Source organism: Panthera tigris, chromosome D1 (genome assembly GCF_018350195.1).
Source record: "Panthera tigris isolate Pti1 chromosome D1, P.tigris_Pti1_mat1.1, whole genome shotgun sequence".
In the NCBI taxonomy this organism is placed as follows: Eukaryota; Metazoa; Chordata; class Mammalia; order Carnivora; family Felidae; genus Panthera; species Panthera tigris.
In genome coordinates this window covers 105108541-105128896 of record NC_056669.1, presented here as the reverse complement: position 1 = coordinate 105128896, position 20356 = coordinate 105108541, and the positions used below count along the sequence as shown (strand labels likewise).

Sequence of the window (20356 nt, the reverse complement as noted above, 5' to 3'; positions counted from 1 at the left end):
AGGGAAACTGTTACACGGAAGGGATCATTTCAGCCGGGTCCTGAGGCATGGGTAGGAGTTCGCCGGAGCTGAGAAGGACGGAGGGGTATTACATATAAGGGAAAGTCCATGCAAAGTCACGGAGGCATTTCTGAGGGACAGTTCGATAGAGTATTATTATCTCCATTTTACAGAGGAGGACCCTGAAGCTCAAGGCCTGTTGTATCCAAGGCCACACAGCTATAAAAGTCTAGGCTGGAGCTGAAATCTGGGTCTTTTCATTTTGAATCCTGTGGCTTTTTCATGACCCGCCATCACCTTTCTAGTGGATGCCAGTTTTGGGGGTGGGGGTGGGGGCAGAGGCTTACTCTTAGGGTAGTGGTCTCTGTTGGGGTTAAAGGGAGGTCCAGGGGGATAGGAGACGCACAGAAGAGATGCTGACCGCAGCAGAGCCATAGCTCTCGAGGCCACCAGCGGAGAGCCATCTCCGGAGGCAGACAAAGCAGAGCTGGGAAGATGGGGGGAGGTTCCGGGGACAGAATGCTATGGTCTTTTCATCTAGAATCACCATGGCAACAGGAGCATCACAGAGGGCCTGCCACTGTGCCCTTCCAGGCCTGCCCCAGCTGGGCAGGAAGCAGAGGACCCAGCTTGGCTGGGGGGCAGTGGGCAGGAGGCCCTGGGGTGGCCCAACCAGCCCTGGATGCTGCCTCCCGGCTCTGTGCAGGCTACTTGCCGGCCCACACCCCTCTCTTGGGCCAATCACAGAAAGAACAGGGCAGAAGCCAAGAGAGAAAAAGGAGGGGGGCTGGGCATATCTGGTCAGAGGAGGGGAGGGACCCTACCAGCCTGGGGCCTGTAAGTAATACAGATAACAACATCTCTACACTGGGGCCAGCAGCCCCGATCCCTGAAGGGCTGGGTAGACTCAACATCCCAAGAGACGAACACATGAGCTCCGGCTCCTGTAGAAAGACAACGGGGACGGGGAGAGGCTGGGACACGCTGGGACACGCCGGGCCCAGCTTCACCAAGCCCAGTCCTGCCGATGACAATGGAATAGCATCGAATGGTCTGGAGCCAGCCCAGCCGGATCCGAAAGGCAAGAGGATCCACCACAGCCTCGCGGAGAACGCTGGGATCTCCGAGCGGCCCTGTCCCCATGGACTCTGCCCCACCGAGGCCAGCCAGGTGAGGCGCAGACCCCATCCACAACCCCCTTCCCCACCAGCTTAGAGCTGGGGCTAATGGGCAGGTGAGGAGGTGGGGGAGAACCCCAGGCCAGGCTTCTCCTGAAGAACCCCGCGGGGTTTAAGAAGACCTGGGTGCTGTCCCACCTTCACTGCATGCGAGTCAGTAGCCTCAGGCTTCCTGATCTGTGGAATGGGCACATTAACGGCTGTAAGAGAACACAGATGGCTGCTCATCCACTCGCTTACTTGGTGGACAAAGACACCGAGGCGTAAGGAAAGGAATGGACTTACCTCAAGTCACAAAGAATTAGATGTAGACCTGGGAGGGTGTGAGGAGGCCACCTGTCCAGGTCAGAGCAGTGCGTCCCTTCACTGTTCCGGGACGTTCCTGCTGTTCAGCTCCCACGGGTGCGTGCCGAATGTCAGCTGAGCTGTGCTTAGCCCCGTGCTGGGCATTGTGGGAGGGGAAGAGAAGAAGCTATGGTTTCCCCGATATCTTGAGCGTTTACTGGGTGCCAGGCAGTGCACGGAGCGCTATTTCGAAATGGTTTCATCTCATCATCAGAACTGGGGAATAAAAGAATAGATACTTCTATTGACAGGTAACCTGTAACACCTGTTACAGGTAGGTGTCAAGGCCCAGAGAGAAGCAAAGTACCTCGTCCGAGCCTCCACTCACACCCGAGTCTCCAGGCCGTTGCAGACTGCCTCCTGGCCCTCGGTTACTGACCCCGGGTTGGTCGGCAGGTCAGGCTGCCTGGCAGCGGTGTCCTGGAGGGGACTCCTCTGCTCTGTGGGCGGCTGGACCAGGCGGCCAGATCAGGTGGGAGTCTGTGTGCCAGTTTCCAGGGCAGTCTTCTCCAGGAGGGGGCCAGGTGGGTGAAACCGACCCAAGGGCAGTGGGGAGGATGGCAGACGGGCGGGCCAGCTGAGGAGTAAGCCGTGTTGGTGGCTATCTGTTAGGTCGACGGGACCACCCAGCAAGCCGCCTTTAGTGGCCTTGAAGTGTCTCAGCCCCAGGTTGCCCGGACAACCACAGCTTCAACCCTTCTTCTCCACCGCAGCCTGGGGTTTCAGGGTTAGCAAATAAAAACAGAGGGCAGTCAGTTACATCTGAATTTCGGATAAACCTCAGTGGGTCCTACACTACATAGGCCCCGGGGGGGCGGTGGGGAGGGCATCCAGAAGCAAGAGTCTTCTCTGTGTGGGCATCTCCGCTGCGGTGCACCTGCTTCATCTGCTGCTTGGGCTGCTGATTTCAGGAGCCTGGCTGCTCCAGGGGAGGTCGGGGGAAGCTTGCTGGGAATGCAGACTCTCAGGTCCCACCCTAGCCCGCTCGATCAGAATCTTCGCTTTAACAAGATCCCCCGGGGAGGTCTGTGTGCACCTGACAGTTGGACAGCCTTGTTTCACACAGCAACAGGAGCGATTTAAGTTTATTCTGGCACCGTATGTTTATTGTAGGCAGCTAGGAAAATGCAGCGCGGTGAAGAAAACCAACTCACCGAAGATTATCATTTTGATGTATTTCCTTCCTGTCTTTTAACATCAAGGTAAAATGCACATGCCATCAAAGTCACGATTTTAACCGTTTTCCATGTACAATTAATTCAGTGGCTTTTACTTCATCCAACCATCGCCACTAATTCTAGAACATTTTCGTCACCCGGATGGAAACTCAGTACCTATTACGCAGTCACTCCCCGTTCACCCCTTTCTCCCATCCCTGGTAACCATCAATCTACTTCTGTCTCTATGGTTTTGCCTTTTCTTGACATTTCATATAAATGGAATCAAAGAACGTTTGTCCTTTTATGTCTGGCTTCTTTCCCTTGGCCTAATGTTTTCAAGGTTCAGCCACATTATAGCACATGTTGGTGCTTTATTCCTTTCTGGGTTGAATAATATTCCACCGTATGGATATACCCCAGTTTGTTTATTCCTTCCTTGGTTGATGGACATCCGGATTGTTTCCATTTTTTTTATCTACTAAGTATATTTATAGACATGTTTTTCTTTAAACGTTCAGTTCTTTGGGGTATATACCTAAGAGTGAAATTGTTGGATCACATGGTAATTCTCTGGCTCACTTCTCAAGGAGCTGCCTGTTTTCCACAGTGGCTGTACTATTCTACATTCTTACCAGCACGGCCTGACGGATTCCTGTTTCTCCATCTTGTTATTTTCCTTAAAAACAAACAAAAACAAAAACAAAAACAAAACCATGCTATCTTAGTGGTGTCTCCTTGTGGTTTTGACTTGCATTTCCCTCATGACAAATGATGTTGAACCTCTCATGTGCCTATTGGTTATTTGCACGTCTTCATTGGAGAAATGTCTATCCAAGTCCATTTCCCATCTTTTAATTGGATTGTATTCCTATTGTTTGAGTTATAAGAGTTCTTTATATATTCTGGATGCTAGACTCTTACAAGACATATATGATTCACAACTATTTTTCCCCATTCTTTGGTTTGTTTTTTCACCTTCTTGAGAATGTTCTTTGATGCCCAAAAGGTTTTGTTTGTTTGTTTGTTTGTTTTTAGGGGTGCCTGGGTGGCTCAATTGGTTAAACGTCCCACTTCAGCTCAGGTTATGATCTCACAGTTCATGAGTTTGAGCCCCGCGTCGGGCTCTGTGCTGACAGCTCGGAGCATGGAGCCTGCTTCAGATTCTGTGTCTCCCTCTCTCTGCCCTTTCTCCACTCACGTCTGTCTCTGTTTCTCAAAAATAAACATTAAAAAATTTTTTTTAAGTTTTTTTTTTTTTTTTTTTTTTTTTTACAAAGTTCAGTTCATTTTTTCTTTTGTTCTTTGTTCTTTTGGTGTCATATCTAAGAAATAGTTACCAAATCCAAGGTCATAAAAATTTACTGTTAAGTTTTCTAATGGTTCTGTATCTCCAGGTCTTACACGTAGGTCTTTGACATATTTTGAGTTAATTTTTGTATGTGGTGAGAGGTAGGGGTGCAACTTCATTCTTTGTCTTTGTCTTTGTCTTTGTCTTTTCTTTTCTTTCTTTTCTTTTCTTTTCTTTCTTTCTTTTTTTTTTTTTTTGAGAGAGGGAGAGAGAGAGTGCAAGCCAGGGAGGGGAAAAAAGAGAGGTAGACAGTGGATCCGAAGCAGGCTCTGTGCTGACGGCAACAGCTTGATGTGGGGTTCAAACCCACAAACCATGAGATCATGACCTGAATTGAAGTCAGACGCTTAACCTACTGAGCCACCCAGGTGCCCTGTCTTTTTTTCCTTTTTAAGTAATCTCTACACCCAACGTGGGGCTCGAACTCAGACCCTGAGATCAAAAGTCACATGCTCTACCAACGGAGCCATTCAGGTCCCCCCCACTGACTCTTTTCTTTTGCATGCAGATATCCAGTTGTCCAAGCACTATTATTTGAAAAGATTATTCTTTCCCCACTGAATGGTCTTGCCACTCTTGTTGAAAATCACTTGTCAATAGATGTATGGGTTTACTTCTGGACTCCTGATTTTATTCCATTCGTCTATATATCTTTATGCCAGTACCACACTGTTTTGGTTGTGCAGCTTTGTAGAAGTTTTGAAATTGGGAAGTGTTGAGTTCTCCAATTTTGTTCTCCCATTTCAAGATTATTTGGGCCATGTAGGATCCCTTAAAATTCCATATGAATTTGAGGATCAACTTGCTCATTTCTGCAAAAAAGACAGTTGGAATTTTGATGGAGATTGAGTTGAGTCTGTAGACCACTTTGCTTTCTTTACAATATTGTTTCTTTACAGTCCATGAACATAGGATGTCTTTTCACTTATTTAGATCTGTTTAAATTTCTTTCAACAATGTTTTGTAGTTTTCAGTGTACAAGTCTTGTACTCCTTTGTTAATCTTATTCCTAAATATTATTTTTTATAATATTATAAATGAAGTTTTCTTTTTTTTTAATGTTTATTTTTGGGAGAGAGAGAGAGAGTGTGTGTGTGTGTGTGAGTGGGGGAGGGGCAGAGAGAGAGGGAGATACAGAATCCTAAACAGGCTCCAGGCTCTGAGCTGTCAGCACAGAGCCTGATGCAGGGGGCTCAGACTCACAAACCGTGAGATCATGAACTGAGCTGAAGTCGGACGCCTAACCGATTGAGCCACCCAGGCACCCCAGTGAAGTTGTTTTTCTAAATTTCTTTTCCGGATTGTTCATTGCTAGTGTATAGAAATACAACTGATTTTTGCACATTGATCTGATATGCTGCAACTTTGCTGAATTCATTTATTAGCTATGATAATGTCTGTGTGGATTCGTTAGGATTTTCTACATATAAGATTACACCATCTACAAATAGAGACAGTTTTACTACTTCTCTTCCAATTTGGATGCCTTTTATTTACTTTCTTCCCATGGCTAAAACTTCCAGTAAAATGTTGAATAGAAGTGGCAAGACCAGACATCCTCGTAGTGTTTCTGATCTTAGGAGGAAAGCTTTCAGTCTTTCACCATTGAGTATGATATTAACTGTGGATTTTCACAGATCTCCGTTATCGAGCTAAGAAAGTTCCCTCTGAGTCCTAGTTTTATGAGTATTTTTATCATGAAAGGTGTTAGGTGGGTTTTTCCCCCCAAACTTTGTTTATTGTGGTAAAATGTAACACAACATAACATTTAAAATTTTACCCATTTCTTTTTTTTTTAATTTATGTATTTATTTTGATAGGGAGAGAGAGAATGCCAAACAGACTCCACAGTGTCAGCACAGAGCCCAATATGGGGCTTGAACTCACCAACCATGAGATCATGACCTGAGCTAAAATCAAGAGTCAGACGCTTACCTGACTGAGCCACCCAGTGATCATTCCAACAAATGCCCTCCTTAATGCCCATCACCCATTTGGATCATCCCCCTACCCAACACCCCTCCAGCAACCCTCAGTTTGTTCTCTGTATTTAAGAGTCTCTTATGGTTTGCCTCCCTCTCTGTTCTTATGTTCTTCTTCCTTCCCTTCCCCTATGTTCATCTGTTGTGTTTCTTAAATTCCACATATGAGTGAAATGATATATTTGTATTTCTCAGACTAACTTATTTCGCTTAGCATGATACAATCTAGTTCCATCCAGGTTGTTGCAAATGGCAAGATTTCATTCTTTTTGATTGCCAAATAATAGTCCATTGTGTATATATATACCATATCTTTATCCATTCATCAGTCAATGGACATTGGGCTCTTTCCATACTTTGGCTATTGTCGATAGTGCTGCTATAAACATTTGGGTGTAGGTGCCCCTTTGAATCAGCATTTTTGTATCCTTTGGATAAATACCTGGTAGTGCAATGGCTGGTCTTAGGTTAGCTCTATTTTTAATTTTTTGAGGAACCTCCACACTGTTCTCCAGGGTGGCTGCACCAGTTTGCATTCCCGCCAACAGTGCAAAAGGTTTTCCTTTTCTCTGCATCCTCACCAACATTTGTTGTCTCCTGAGTTGTTAATTTTAGCCATTCTGACAGGGGTGAGGTGGTATCTCATTGTGGTTTTGATTTGTATTTCCTGATGATGAGTGATGTTGAGCATCTTTTTTGCATGTCTGTTCGCCATCTGGATGTCTTCTTTGGAAAAATGTCTGTTCATATCTTTTGACCATTTCTTCACTGGATCACTTGTTTTTTGGGTATTGAGTTTGATAAGTTCTCTATAGGTTTTGGATAATAACCCTTTGCCCAATATGTCATTTGCAAATATCTTCTCCCATTCTGTCAGTTGCCTTTTAATTTTGTTGATTGTGCAGAAGCTTTTTATCTTGATGAGGTCCCAATAGTTCATTTCTAAGTATCTCATATAAGTGGAATCAAACAGTATTTGTCTTTTTGTGACTGCCTTATTTCACTTACCATAATATTTTCAAGGTTCATCAGTAAGGGTGTTGGGTTTTATCAAATTATTTTTCTACATCCGTTGACATGGTCATGAGACTCTTTTCCTCTATTCCATTAATACTGTGTATTACATTGATTAATGTTCATAAGTTGAACCGCCTTTGCATTCTTGGGATAAATCCCACTTGCCCATACAGTATGATCATTTTAATTGCTGGATTCAAATGTCTCAGTATTTTGTTGATAATTTTTGCATCTATATTCATAAGGCATATTGGTCTATAGATATCTTTCCTTATAATTTCTTTGTCTGGCCTTAGTATCAAAGTAACACTGGCATCATGGAATGAATTAGGAAGCAGAGTCTATTTTTTGGAAAAGTTTGAGAAAGATTGGTATTCATTTTTCTTTAAATGTTTGAGAGAGTTTACCAGTGAAACAATCTGGTCCTAGCATTTTCTTTACTGGAAATTTTTTGTTTACTTTCACAGTCTCTTCTTATGGGTCTATTCAGGTTTCTATTTGTTCTCGAGTCAGTTTTAGTAGTTTGTGTCTTCTAGGAAATTTTCTTTTCATCTAGATTATCTGATTTTTTGGTATATAATTATTCATCATATTATCTTACAATCCTTTTTGTATCTATAAAGTTGATAGCAATGTCCCTACTTTCATTCCTGATTTTAGTGGTTTGAATCTTTTATCTCTATTTTTTGTCATTCTAACTAAAAAGTCATCAATTTTGTTAACTCCTTTCAAAGAAGCATCTTTTGTTTTTATTGATTCTCTTTGTTGTTTTTCAATTCTGTATTTCCTTTATTTCCATTCCAATCTTTATTTCCTTCCTTCTGCTGACTTTGGGTTTAGTTTGGTTTTTTCTAAGTTCCTTAAGTTGAAGTTTAGGGTGGGACTTGAGTGAGGTTGAGTTATGAGGTTGGAGACTCTGTAAATATCTTGCTACCAAAGAGAGCACCAGTCTGAGAATACAGTTAAACCAGGAAGAGGACAAGAGAGACATTGGATCTTGAGGACAGTGCTTGAGCCCCTGAAACAGTCCATGTCTAAAGCAAGTCCTACTTCTGGACATTCAGTTACATATTCAATACATTTTCTTTGGGCCCATTTAAAAAAAGTTGGAAGTTTAGTTATTGATTTGAGATCTTTCTTCTGTTTAATATATGCTGTTTTTATTTTCATTCATCTCATCTAATTTCCCTTGTGATTTCTTTTTATGCCATTGGGCATGTAAAAGTATTATTGTATTTTCACATATCGCATTTATTAATTTCTGGTTTCATGTCATTGTGGTCAGAGAAAATACTTCAAATGAATTCAGTAGTTTTAAATGTATTGAGACTTGTTTTGTGGTATGAACATGGTTTATCCTGAGGGATGTTCCGTGCTTACTTGAGAAGAATGTATATTCTGCTGTTGTTGGGTGGAGTTAGGTCTAGTTGGTTTATAGTGTTGTTCAATGCTTCTATTTCTTTGTTTGTCTTTTGTGTAGTAGTTCTATCCATTACTGAAAATGGAATATTGAAGGGGCACCTGGGTGGCTCAGTTGATTAAGTGTCCGACTTTGGCTCAGGTCATGATCTCATGATCGGTAAGTTCGAGCCCTGCATTGTGCTCTCTGCTGTCAGTGATGAGCCTCCTTCAGATCCTCTGCCCCTTTCCTGCTTGTGCTCTCTCTCTCTCTCTCTCTCAAAAGTAAATAAACATTAAAAAAAAAAGGAAGTGGAGTATTGGAGTCCTTATTATTATTGTAATGTTTATTTCTCTCTTAAGTATATGTTTACTATTGTTATATCTTCTTGATGGATTGAGCTTTTTATCATTATATAATACCTCTCTTTTAATAATTTATAGTTATAAATGAAAAAAATATAAATAATTTATAAAGTCTTTTTTAATAATTTTTGCCTTAAAGCCTATTTTTAAAATAGTAGTACAGCCATTTCATCTCTTTTTTGGTTAATTTTTGGCATGGATTATCTTTTCCATCCTTTCACTTTTAACCTATTTGAGTTTTTGAGCCAAAGAAAGACTCTTGTGACAGCATATAATTGCATTATGTGTTTTTTTAATCCATTCCATTAACCTCTGTCTTTTAATTAGAGAATTTAATCCATTTATATTTAATGCAATTACTAATAAGAACTTACCTCTGCCACTTTGTTTGCTATATGTCTTATATCTTGTTGTTTCTCAATTCCTCCTTCTTTTGTGTTAGACGTTTTCTTTTTTTTTTTAATGTTTATTTATTTTTGACAGAGAGACAGAGCATGAGTGGGGGAGGGGCAGAGAGAGAGGGAGACACAGAATTGGAAGCAGGCTCCAGGCTCCGAGCTGTCAGCACAGAGCCCAACGTGGGGCTTGAACTCACAGACCGCGAGATCATGACCTGAGCCCAAGTCGGACACTCAACTGACTGAGACGCCCAGGTGCCCTGGTGTTAGATGTTTTCTAATGTAACATTTTGATTCCCTTGTTGTTTCTGTTACCAGATATATTTTATTTTCTTAGTTGTTGACCTGCGGATTACAATTAACATCTTAATTTATAACAATCTAGTTCAAATTAATACCAATTTAGTTTTGATAGTATAAAAAAATTTTGTTCTTCTATAGCTCCATTCCCTGTCCTTTATGTTGTTAGCATCACAAATTACATCTTTATATATTAGGTATCCATCAGCATAGATTTATAATTATTACAGTTGTCCTTTAAATTATATAAGAAAAAAAGAAAAGTTACATTAAAAGAATTCATCATTGCTGACTTTTATATTTACTTATATCAGTGTTCATTTCTTCATATGGATTTGAGTTACTGTCTACTATCCTTTCATATCAGCCTGAAGGACTCTCTTTAACATTTCTTGTAAAGAAAATCTACTAGTGACAACTTCTCATAATTTTTGTTATTCTGGAAATGTCTTGATTTATCTTTAATTCCTGAAGGATAGTTTTGCCAGATAAAAATTCCTTGCTGCCTTTTCCTTCCCTTTCAGAACTCCAAATATATTATCCTACTTCCTTATGGCCCCCAAAGTTTCTGATGAGAAATCAGCTGGAGAATCTGAGGTTCTCTTGTATGTGATTAGTCACTTTTCTCGCTCTAAAGATTCTCTTTTTGGTTTTGGCCTTCTACAGTTTGATTATGTCCTGGTGTGGATCTCTTTGAGTTTATCTTACTTGAAGTTAATTAAGCTTCCTGGATGTGTAGATTAAGTCTTGCTTCAAATTTAGAAGTTTTTAGCCATTATATCTTTCTTATTTCTCCTCTGCCCCTCCTTCTGGGATTTCCACTATGCATTTGTTAGTATGCATGATGTTGTCTCATACATCTCTTTGGTTCTGTTTCTTTTTTTTTTTCATGTTTTTTTTTCCTTTCTGTTCCACAGCCTGGGTAATCTCAATTGATTTATCTTCTAGTAGGCTGACTCTTTCTTCTGCTTTCTCAAATCTGTTGTTGAACAACTCTAGTCAATTTTTCATTTCAGCTAATTCTCTTCAAATCCAGAATTTGTTTCTGTATTATAACTTTTGTTTCCTTATTGATATTTTCTGACTGGTGAGATAAATAATTATCATGTTTTCCTTTAGTTCTTTACACATGGTTTCCTTTATATCTTTGAGTATATTTTAAATAGTTGATTTAAAGCCTTTGTCTTCTATATCCAATATCTGTGCTTCCTCAAGGACATCCCCCCCCCGCCCCCCACCATGTATAAGCCATGCTCCCTTTGATGCATCATATTTTTTTTTCTAAAACTGGATATTTTGAGTATTATAATGAAACAACTCTGGGAATAGGATTTCCTACCATGCTAAGACTTATTGCTGCTTGTGATAGAAATTATTGTTTATTAGTTTAGTGACTTTTCAGGAACTAACTTTGGAAAATCTATTTTTTGTTGTCCATGGCCACCAAAGTCTCTGTGTCATTAGCTTAGTGGTCAGTTAGTCATTTGACAGAGATTTCCTTAAATGCCTAGAACAGCAACAACAAAACCTCCCAGTCTTTGCAGATGAGCACTGTATGTAGATTGGGAAATGCCTTCAACAATCCGTCATGCAATTTACAACTCTACTTTGGCCCTCATTTCCTGCTTGCAGAGAATCTGGTGATCAGCTAGAGGTAAGATCTTAGGGCCTTGTCAGGGCTTTTCTGAGCATGTACCCAGCCCTAGGCATGCATATGGACCTCTATTCCCAGGAATATGTAGGAACTTTTTGTTTTTGTTTTTGTTTTTGTTTTTGTTTTTGTTTTTGTTTTTGTTTTTAGAGAGAGAGAGAGAGAGAGCATGCACATGAACAGGAGAAAGGAGCAGAGGGGCAGAGGGGGAGAGAGAGAGAGAGAGAATGCACGTGAGCAGGGGAAAGGAGCAGAGGGGCAGAGGGGGAGAGAGAGAGAGAGAGAGAGAGAGAGAGAGAGAGAGAGAGAGAGAGAATCTTAAGCAGGCTCCACGCTCAGTGTGGAGCCTGACATGGGGCTTCATCCCACAACTCTGGGAACATGACCTGAACCGAAATCAAGAGTCAGACACTCAACTGACTGAGCCACCCAGGTGCCGCTGTAGGAGCTTTTCAAAGTCCTTGTTCCCTAAATCATTTTATCCTCCAGCCTTTCTTCCTAAGCTTTTTTATTTGCTTGTTGTTTTCTCCAAATGCGATCATTTGTCCCAGTTGGCAGCAGCCAATCGCATGGCCTTTATATATTTTCAACAAATGCCCCCTCGGTTCTGGGAGAGTTCTGCATTAGGCAAAACAAAGGTAAGCCCTTTGAGCCAGACATGCAGAGAGCCACCAGACAGGTCAAAACAAACAGCCCCAATACTTTCTGTAGCAGGTCTGTTCTGCTTCCTCTAATACTAGGAACTCACACCAGGAATATTGTCTTCAAGGTTACTGTCTTCAAGAGGCTGCCACAGAGCTGGCGAGCGGGGGATGGCCAAAGTAAGTGAAATTATCATGAAGCTTTCTTGGTGAAATTCAGCTGTTTCTTTCTTGTTTGTTGTTTTTTTTTTAATGTTTATTTATTTATTTTGAGGCAGAGGAAGCAGGGGGAGGAACAGAGGGAGCGAGGGAGAGAGAGAATCCCAAGCAAGCTCTGCACAGTCAGCAGAGCCTGACATGGGACTTGATGTCATGAACGGTGAGAGCATGACCCGAGCTGAAATCAAGAGTTGGATGCTTAATCAACTGAGCCACCCCGGCGCCCCTGTTGTTTGTTTCTTGATAAGTGTTCACCTGGTTGCTCTAAACTTGGAGCTGTTTCCAGAGTTCTGGTAAAACTGATTTTGATGGTTTTGCCAGTTTGTTAGCTGCTTTTGTGAAGTGATGGACTCTAGGAGTTCCCTACATCCCCAGTTTTGGTTTTTTTTTAGTGTAGAATTTTTATGTGAAAATAATTATTACCTTATATATAAAAATCTGCATACTGATTTTTTCACTTGATGTTATACCATAAAATTTTCTATTTACTTGTATTATTCTTCATATAAATATCCACCTTAGTAGTTCATTCGGCAAATATTTATTGGGTACCATTTACCTGGTGGTCACTCTTCCAGGGACTGAGTATACAGTGGTGAGTGAAACAAGGCCCTGTCCTCACACAGCTTACATTGGAGTAGGGAGTGAAGTAAGTGACATATAAATATTCATTCACTGTCGTTGCTGTTTAAAGTTCTATTATAAGAACAGAAGAACTATGATAGGATGAAAACTGCCCCCCACCCCACCCTACCGCCCCGCCAAAGACATCAGGTCCTAGTCCCGGAAACCTGTGGATGTTACCTTATTGAAAACAGGATCCTTGCAGCTGTGATTAAGTTAAGGATCTTGAAGTGTGTGGATATTATCCTGGATTATCAGGGTGGGCCCCAAAGTCAATCACATGCCTCTTTATAAGAGAGAGGAAGAGGAGATTTGACATGGACGGAAGAGGAAAAGCAAAGCGATCATTGGAAGCAGAAATTGGAGTGAAACTAAGGGATGCCAGCAGTTGCCCAGAGCTGGAAGAAGCAAGGAACAGAAGTCTCCCCTATACCCTTGAGAGGGGACACGGACCTACCAGCATCTTGGTTTGGGCACAGTGATAGTCATTTTGGACTTTGGGCATCCCGAATGGTGTGAAATAAATTTCTGTTGCGAAAAGCCATCTAGTTTGTGTTAATTTGTTTCAGTTACCATAGCAAACTAATACAAAGTTTGGAATCGAGTAGTATGCTGCTGTAACAAACACCTAAAAATGTGAAGATAGATTTGGAATGGGTAATGGGTAGAAGCTGGAAGAATTTCGAGAAGCACTGTTAGAAGCACTTGTACGTGATAAACTTGGATTTTAGCTGAGGTGATTCCCAAGCAAAATGTTAAAGATACGGCCTGGTTTTTTCTTGCTGATTATCATAAAATGAGAGAGGAAAAAGATATCTCAGGGAAAGAACTGTTACATCAAAAGGAACCAGCACATGATGATGGGGGAAATTTGCAACCTTTCCGAACTGTGAAATATACTAAAATTAGGCGATTTACTGTTAGAACAACGTGCTCTAGGGAGAAGGCCATGGGTGTGGTTGAACAGCTTTTTGCTAGTCTTGAGGATATTAAGTGTATGACTCATAGATCCACTCAACCATCTCAGCAGAAGCCAGGAATAGAGATAGAATTATCCAGGAGAGATCTGTGGAGGGCTGTCTGTAATGATGTGAATCTCTGTGACATACACAGGAGACCCACAAGACTTTTGAGAGTTATACCAGCAGAAACGCTGCCATCTTAGATGGAAAGGGACAGAGACGGAATGGAATGAAGGAAGGCTATTGGACTCCCACGATTCTAGAGGCAGGAAATAGGCTTATAAGATGACTCAGCTTCACACATGTGCCTACTGTTAAGAAAAACGAAGAATGACAAAAGGGATTAACCTCAAGCCCAGAGGGCAGAGCCTTGGACCTGGAAGTCAGAACCACAGATGTGGAGGCAGGAACTGTGGGTGACAGAGGATTAGTCCTACATCTTGAAAACTAGAGGAATTTGTCCTGCTGGATTTTGAAATTACCTGGGACCAGTCCCTTTCTCTCTTCCATTTTCTCCCTTTTGGAGTAAAGATGTGTGTAACTGTTATACTATGCCCACTCCATCATATTAGGGGAACAGATTACTCGTTACTAGTTTCACAGTTTTAGAAATGGAGAAGAACTTTTTTCCCCCCAGAATGGACTCTATCCAATCTTACAAACCTAGTTTAGATGAATTTTGGGGGTTTCAGCTGATTATATTTAGATGAGATTTTGGGCTTGAGTTGATATTACAATGGGTTAAGACTTTTGGAGATGTTGGGATAGGGTGAATGTATTTTGTGTGTGTGACAGACTGATGGCAGACTGCAGAAAACTGGGGGGGGGGGAGGGAAGCCCTCCCCCCCCAACATATCAGAGTCTAACCCCTAAACCAATATATTGTGACTTACATAAAAACAGGATCTTTGCAAATGTGATTAAGTTAAGCATTTTGACATGTGGAGATTATCCTGGATCATCCAGGGGGGCTCTAAATGCAACCACAAGTGTCCTTATGAGAGGGAGCCAGAGTGACATTTGTCACAAATGAAAGAGGAGAAGGCAATGTGAAGATAATGGAGAAGTGGTGTGGCTACAAGCCAAGGAATACTAGCTACCACCAGACCCCGGAAGAGGCAAGGAACAAACTCTCCCCTAGAGCCTCCAGAGGGAGTAGAGACCAACTGACATCTTCACTGAGGCCCGGTGATCCTGGTTTTGGACTTCTGGCCTCCAGAATGGTGGAAAAATAAATTTCTGTTGTTTTAAGCCTCCTGGTTTATGGTAACTGGATACAGTTGCTATAGGAACTGTAAACGAATAACACGATGCATTTATCTAGCCCCTGCTCATTGGACACTTGGATTGCTATTATGAAGTGTCTTGCACACGTTTCCTGGTGTAAATGTGCTAGAATTGTTGTAGCACATATACCTGGGAGTGGAATTGCTTGGTCACGGCACACACAAATGTTCAATTCTAGAAGGTAATGTCAAATTGCTCACCGAAACAGTTATCAATTTACACTCATACCAATGCTATAGTTGTTGTGGATGGATGTGCGTTTTGTTCATCGCTTGGTATTATCCGATTTCTTAATTTTTGCCAATCCTAGGGAATGTGAGATGCTCTCTCGCTGTGGTTTTATTTTAATTTCCCTGATAACCAACGTGATTAGGTTTGAGTATCTTTTCGAACCCTTATTGGCCATTTGTAATGTTTCTTCTCTGAAATGCTTGTTCATATCTTTTGCCCGTTTTTCTAATTATTTTATATATATTTTTTAATTGACTTGAGAGTTCCTGTTCCTTTTATATTCTAGATACTACAACTTTGTTGGTTATGGCTCATCTTTTTATTTTTTATTATCACTATTTTTAATGTTTTTATTATTATTATTATTTTTTAAATTTTGTTAACGTTTATTTATTTTTGAGACAGAGAGAGACAGAGCATGAACGGGGAGGGGCAGAGAGAGAGGGAGACACAGAATTGGAAGCAGGCTCCAGGCTCTGAGCCATCAGCCCAGAGCCCGACGCGGGGCTCGAACTCGCGGACCGCGAGATCGTGACCTGAGCTGAAGTCAGACACTTAACCGACTGAGCCACCCAGGCGCCCCATAATGTTTTTATTTTTGAGAGAGAGAGTGCAAACAGGGGCAGAGCAGAGAGAGAGGGAAACACAGAATCTGAAGCTGGCCCCAGGCTCTGAGCTGTCAGCACGGAGCCCGACGCGGGGCTCGAACTCACAAACTGCGAGATCCTGACCTGAGCTGATGTTGGACACTCAACCGACGGAGCCTCCCAGGTGCCCCATGGCTCATCTTTTTATTTACTTTATGGTGTCAGTTGATGAAAGGAAGTTCTCAGTTTTAATGTAGTTGGATTTATCAGTCTTCCTTCATGGTTAGCGCTTTTTATGTTTTCTTTTTTTTATTAAAAAATTTTTTTTAATGTTTATTTATTTTTGAGAGAGAAAGAGACAGAGCATGAGCAGGGAAGGAGCAGAGAGAGTGGGAGAGACAGAATCCGAAGCAGGCTCCAGGCTCTGAGCTATCAGCTCAGAGCCTGATGTGGGGCTTGAACCCATGAACTGCAAGATCATGACCTGAGCCGAAGTCAGACGTTCAACTGACTGAGCCACCCAAGCGCCCCTATTTTTTTTTAGAATCCTTCCTTTCGTGGGGCACCTGGCTGGCTCTATCAGTAGAGCATATGACTCTTGATTTGGGGGTTGTGGATTCGAACCTCACATGTTGGGTGTAGAAATTACTTAAAAATCTTTCTCTGAAGTAAAAAAGATATTCTCCTACAATTTTTTCTAAGAGTTTTTCTTTCCATATGTAATCAAGCTGGAATTAATTTTTCCGCATAGTGTGAGATAGGGTTCCAATTATCTTATCCACATAGACTCGGTCAGTTGTTCCTACATGATGTATTTGATGGTCCCTTCCTTTCCCCACTGATCAGCAAGGCTATATCTGAACATCAGAGCTCCAGATATGTGTTGGTCTTTTTCCGGTTTCGATTTCATCAGTCTATATATGTTCATTCTTGAGCTAATATCATACTGTTTTTAGTACTAGAGTTTTATAAGTCCTGATAGCAGGGGAGTAAGGAAGTGCCTCATTCTTCAGGCATGTCTTCGATATTTTTACTCTTCTATATAAATTTTAAAATCAGCATGTCATATTTAAGGAAAACGCTGTTGGAACTTTTATTACAATTGCATCAAATACGTAGATCGAACTTGAGAAAACTGGCATTTTGGCGAAATACCTAGTTTTAGAATTTGTATCATTTTGATATTTTTATTATTGGAATAATTTAGATTATATAATAATACTATAATTATTATAATTTGTATCCAAAATTAAAATTTCCTCTATAATAAGTCTTGCAAGTGTTTTGTTAGATTTATGATAGGTTCTTATTGTTTATTGCTATAATAAATAATGTATTTTTAAAATTCTATTTTTCCAACTTCTACCAGTGTACAGAACTGTGAATAATTTTTATATTGATATTATAGCCAACCTTTTCGCCAAGCTCTCTTTTTATAATAATAGATATAGATAATAGATAATAATAATAGGACTCTATGGAGTCCTTTGGGTTTTGTTTTTTTTCCAAGATTTTATTTAAATTCAAGTTAGTTAGCAGATAGTGTAGTATTGGTTTCAGGAGTAGAATTTAGTGATTCATCACTTATGTATAACACCCAGTGCTCATCACAAGTGCCCTCTTTATTTAAAAAAATTTTTTTTTAATGTTTTATTTATTTTTGAGATAGAGACAGAATACGAGTTGGGGAGAGGCAGAGAGAGCAGGAGACAGAATCCACAAAGCAGGCTCTAGGCTCTGAGCCATCAGCACAGAGCCCGACGCAGGGCTTCAACTCACAAACTGTGAGATCATGACCTGAGCCAAAGTCGGATGCTTAACTGACTGAGCCACCCAGGCGCCCCACAAGTGCCTTCTTTAAAGCCTATCATCCATTTACCCCATCTCCCCCCAACCTCCCCTCCAGTTTGTTCTCTATAGTTAAACCTTTGAATTTGACACGTAGACAATCATTTAGGAAAAAGAAGAGTTCTGATTTTTCTTTTCCAATATTTGTGTCTTAAATTTCTTTTTCTAGACTTATTGCACTGTCTACAATCACCAATATAGTATAGAATAGAAGTAATGATAGCAGCCATGCCTGTCTCATTCCCGATTTTAAAAGATTGTTTCTAGAATTTCAGCGTTAAGAATATTTGCCAAAAAAAAAAAAAAAGAAAAAAGAAAAAAGAAAGAAAGAATGATATTGGCTGTGGGGTGTTGGTGGATACTCTTCATCAATTTAATAAAGTTCCCTCTCATTCCCAGGTTTCCAAATACTTTTTAAAATAAATTGTTTTGTCCACTAATATCTTCTCAGCACCCAACACAGATGCTCATTATATGTTGCTTGAATGAATGCATGAATGAATGAATGAACATGTTTACTGGACTCCTATTTCTTTTCTTTTTTTTTTTTCCTTATTGATTTTTGTGACTTCTTTATATATTAAAGATGTCAACACTTTGCCACTTGCTGGGAATATTTTCCCTAGGCCTTTTGCCTTTTAATTTTGGTTATTTTTTGGTGAAAGGAGGAAGATGGAGAAGTTTTAAATTTTAATGTAAACAGATCTATTGGTTTTTCCTTTTGAGGTCTCTTCAAATGCATCTAAGTTTAGAAAGCCTTTACCTCTCAGGATATTTGATAAGTTCATTTCTATTTTCTATGCACACTGCTGTTAATTTAATCTTCCCATAGCAGGGCTCTGATCACGTCACTCCCCTGCTCAAAAATGTTTAACTGTCTCCTTGGAGCCTTTAGAATAAAGTCCAAACTCTTTAACTTGGCCTCTAACACGTTTCGTGATTCATTCCGAGACTGCCTGTCCAGTCTTTTCTCTAGTGTCCCCCAAATCAGCTTGAGCTCCAGCCAAAGGGAAGAGTTGGCTTCTCTCTGTGTGCCCTGCTCTGTCCCACCTCCAAGGCTTTGTTCCTGGTGTTCCTTGGCATAGAATGCCATCCTCCATTTTGTATATTTAAATCCTGCTTGTTCTTCAAGCCCTCTTTTCTCAAAAAAAGCCTCACCTTACCCTTTGAGAGGATAAATGGTAGAGGGATGAGAACATGAGCTTTTGGAGTTAGACAATGTGGATTAAAATCCTAATTTCTTGGGGCGCCTGGGTGGCTCAGTAGGTTAAGCGGCCGACTTCGGCTCAGGTCATGATCTCGCGGTCCGTGAGTTCCAGCCCTGCGTCGGGCTCTGTGCTGACAGCTCAGAGCCTGGAGCCTGTTTCAGATTCTGTGTCTCCCTCACTCTGACCCTTCCCCGTTCATGCTTTGTCTCTCTCTGTCTCAAAAATAAATAAACGTTAAAAAAAAATTTTTTTTAATCCTAATTTCTTCACTTGTTCCTGTTGCCAAATCTTTTCACCTAGTCTCCATTCCTCCATGATTAAAATGGGAACAGAAAGCAATGAAGGACCACATCGGGTGGTCTGAGGGTGAACCCAATCGATCAAATGTAAAGATCCTGGCACAAGGCGCCTGGCTGGCTCAGTCGGAGAAGCATGCAACTGTTGATCTCAAGGTCTTGAGTTTGAGCCCGCACATTGAATGTAGAGATTACTTAAACAAATAAATATACTTAAAAAAAAAAAACAACAAAACTCCCTGCCTCATCCCACCGTTTTGGAAGGGAGTGAGGTGGGGCCAACCCACCCCCTCTAGCCACACCTGCCTCTGAAAGTTTGGCTGGTTCTCGAATACCATTAGGTGGCCGAGAACTTTCCTGCTCAGGTGCTGGGAGTGGCCAAACAGGTTCCACCTCCAGGAATCTAACCCAGGCCTCCAGGCACCTCGGTGGGACTCCCACACCCATCTGGGCTCAAAGGAATCCCCTCCCTCCTTTCTTCAAGTGAGCTCCAAAGGTTTTATTGCTGGGAAATCTTTAAGTCTCCAAAGGGGCCCACTGGAACCTCCTGTTCCTTGTCATCAGCACCCACAGTATGATGGCAAGGCAAGTGGAGCAAAGGTAACCTTTTCAATTTCAAAGTGAGCAAAGTGAGGCTCAAACTGTCTTCCATATAGTTGGGTCTAGGACTTGTGTGTCTTGTCAGCCTGATTCAAGGGGCTCTGGGAGGCCTGAGCAGCTGTGTTGGGGAATCTGGGAGACCTCTGGCCCCAGGGTGGGAGAAGGCGCAGGAATTCTGGCTACCAGAGCCTCCAGCCTTTGTCTGCAGTGGGTTAATGCTCTCAGAGGCTGGCAGCGAGCCTAGCGTCTGTGTGTTCTCTTTGTGAACCTTCAGTACCCCCACTTGCATAGGTTATTCCTTTTTATTTTTAATGTTTGTTTATTTTTGAGAGAGAGAGACAGAACGCTAGTGGGGGAGGGGCAGAGAGAGGGAGACACAGAGTCCAAAGCAGGCTCCAGGCTCTGAGCCATCAGCACAGAGCCTGATGCGGGGCTTGAACTCATGAGCAGTGAGACCGTGACATGAGCCAAAGTCAGACGCTTAACCGACTGAGCCACCCAGACGCCCCTTGTCTGCGTCCTTTAAGGAAGAGGAAGGATGACGATTCAGTGGCGGGGGTGTGTGTGTCTCTGGGGCTGGAGATGAGGGTGGGAACATGAAAATAATGAGAAGAGTGAGCTTCGGTTCTGGGGCCCTGGGTTCTAGCTCTACACGCAGCATGCTGCATCACCTGGGATGGTCTACTCTCTCTGGACCCCAATTGTTCTAT

At 41.7% G+C, this 20356-nt stretch overlaps 1 protein-coding gene across 4 annotated transcripts in view; it reads left to right on the top strand.

Annotated features, from left to right (window-relative positions):
• The first annotated feature begins 561 nt into the window (after window positions 1–561).
• The window catches only part of RAB3IL1 (RAB3A interacting protein like 1), a 43009-nt gene continuing 23214 nt past the window's right edge, over window positions 562–20356 (top strand). Inside the window, exons 1-2 of one of the 4 annotated variants that reach the window (XM_042958003.1) lie at window positions 562–1170; window positions 11884–11964. In XM_042958003.1, coding sequence (XP_042813937.1) covers window positions 1049–1170; window positions 11884–11964 — 203 coding nt within the window. In that variant the 5' untranslated portion in view covers window positions 562–1048. The remainder of the gene's footprint in view (window positions 1171–11883; window positions 11965–20356) is intronic. The other 3 variants (XM_042958006.1, XM_042958009.1, XM_042958005.1) reach the window with 3 other exon arrangements.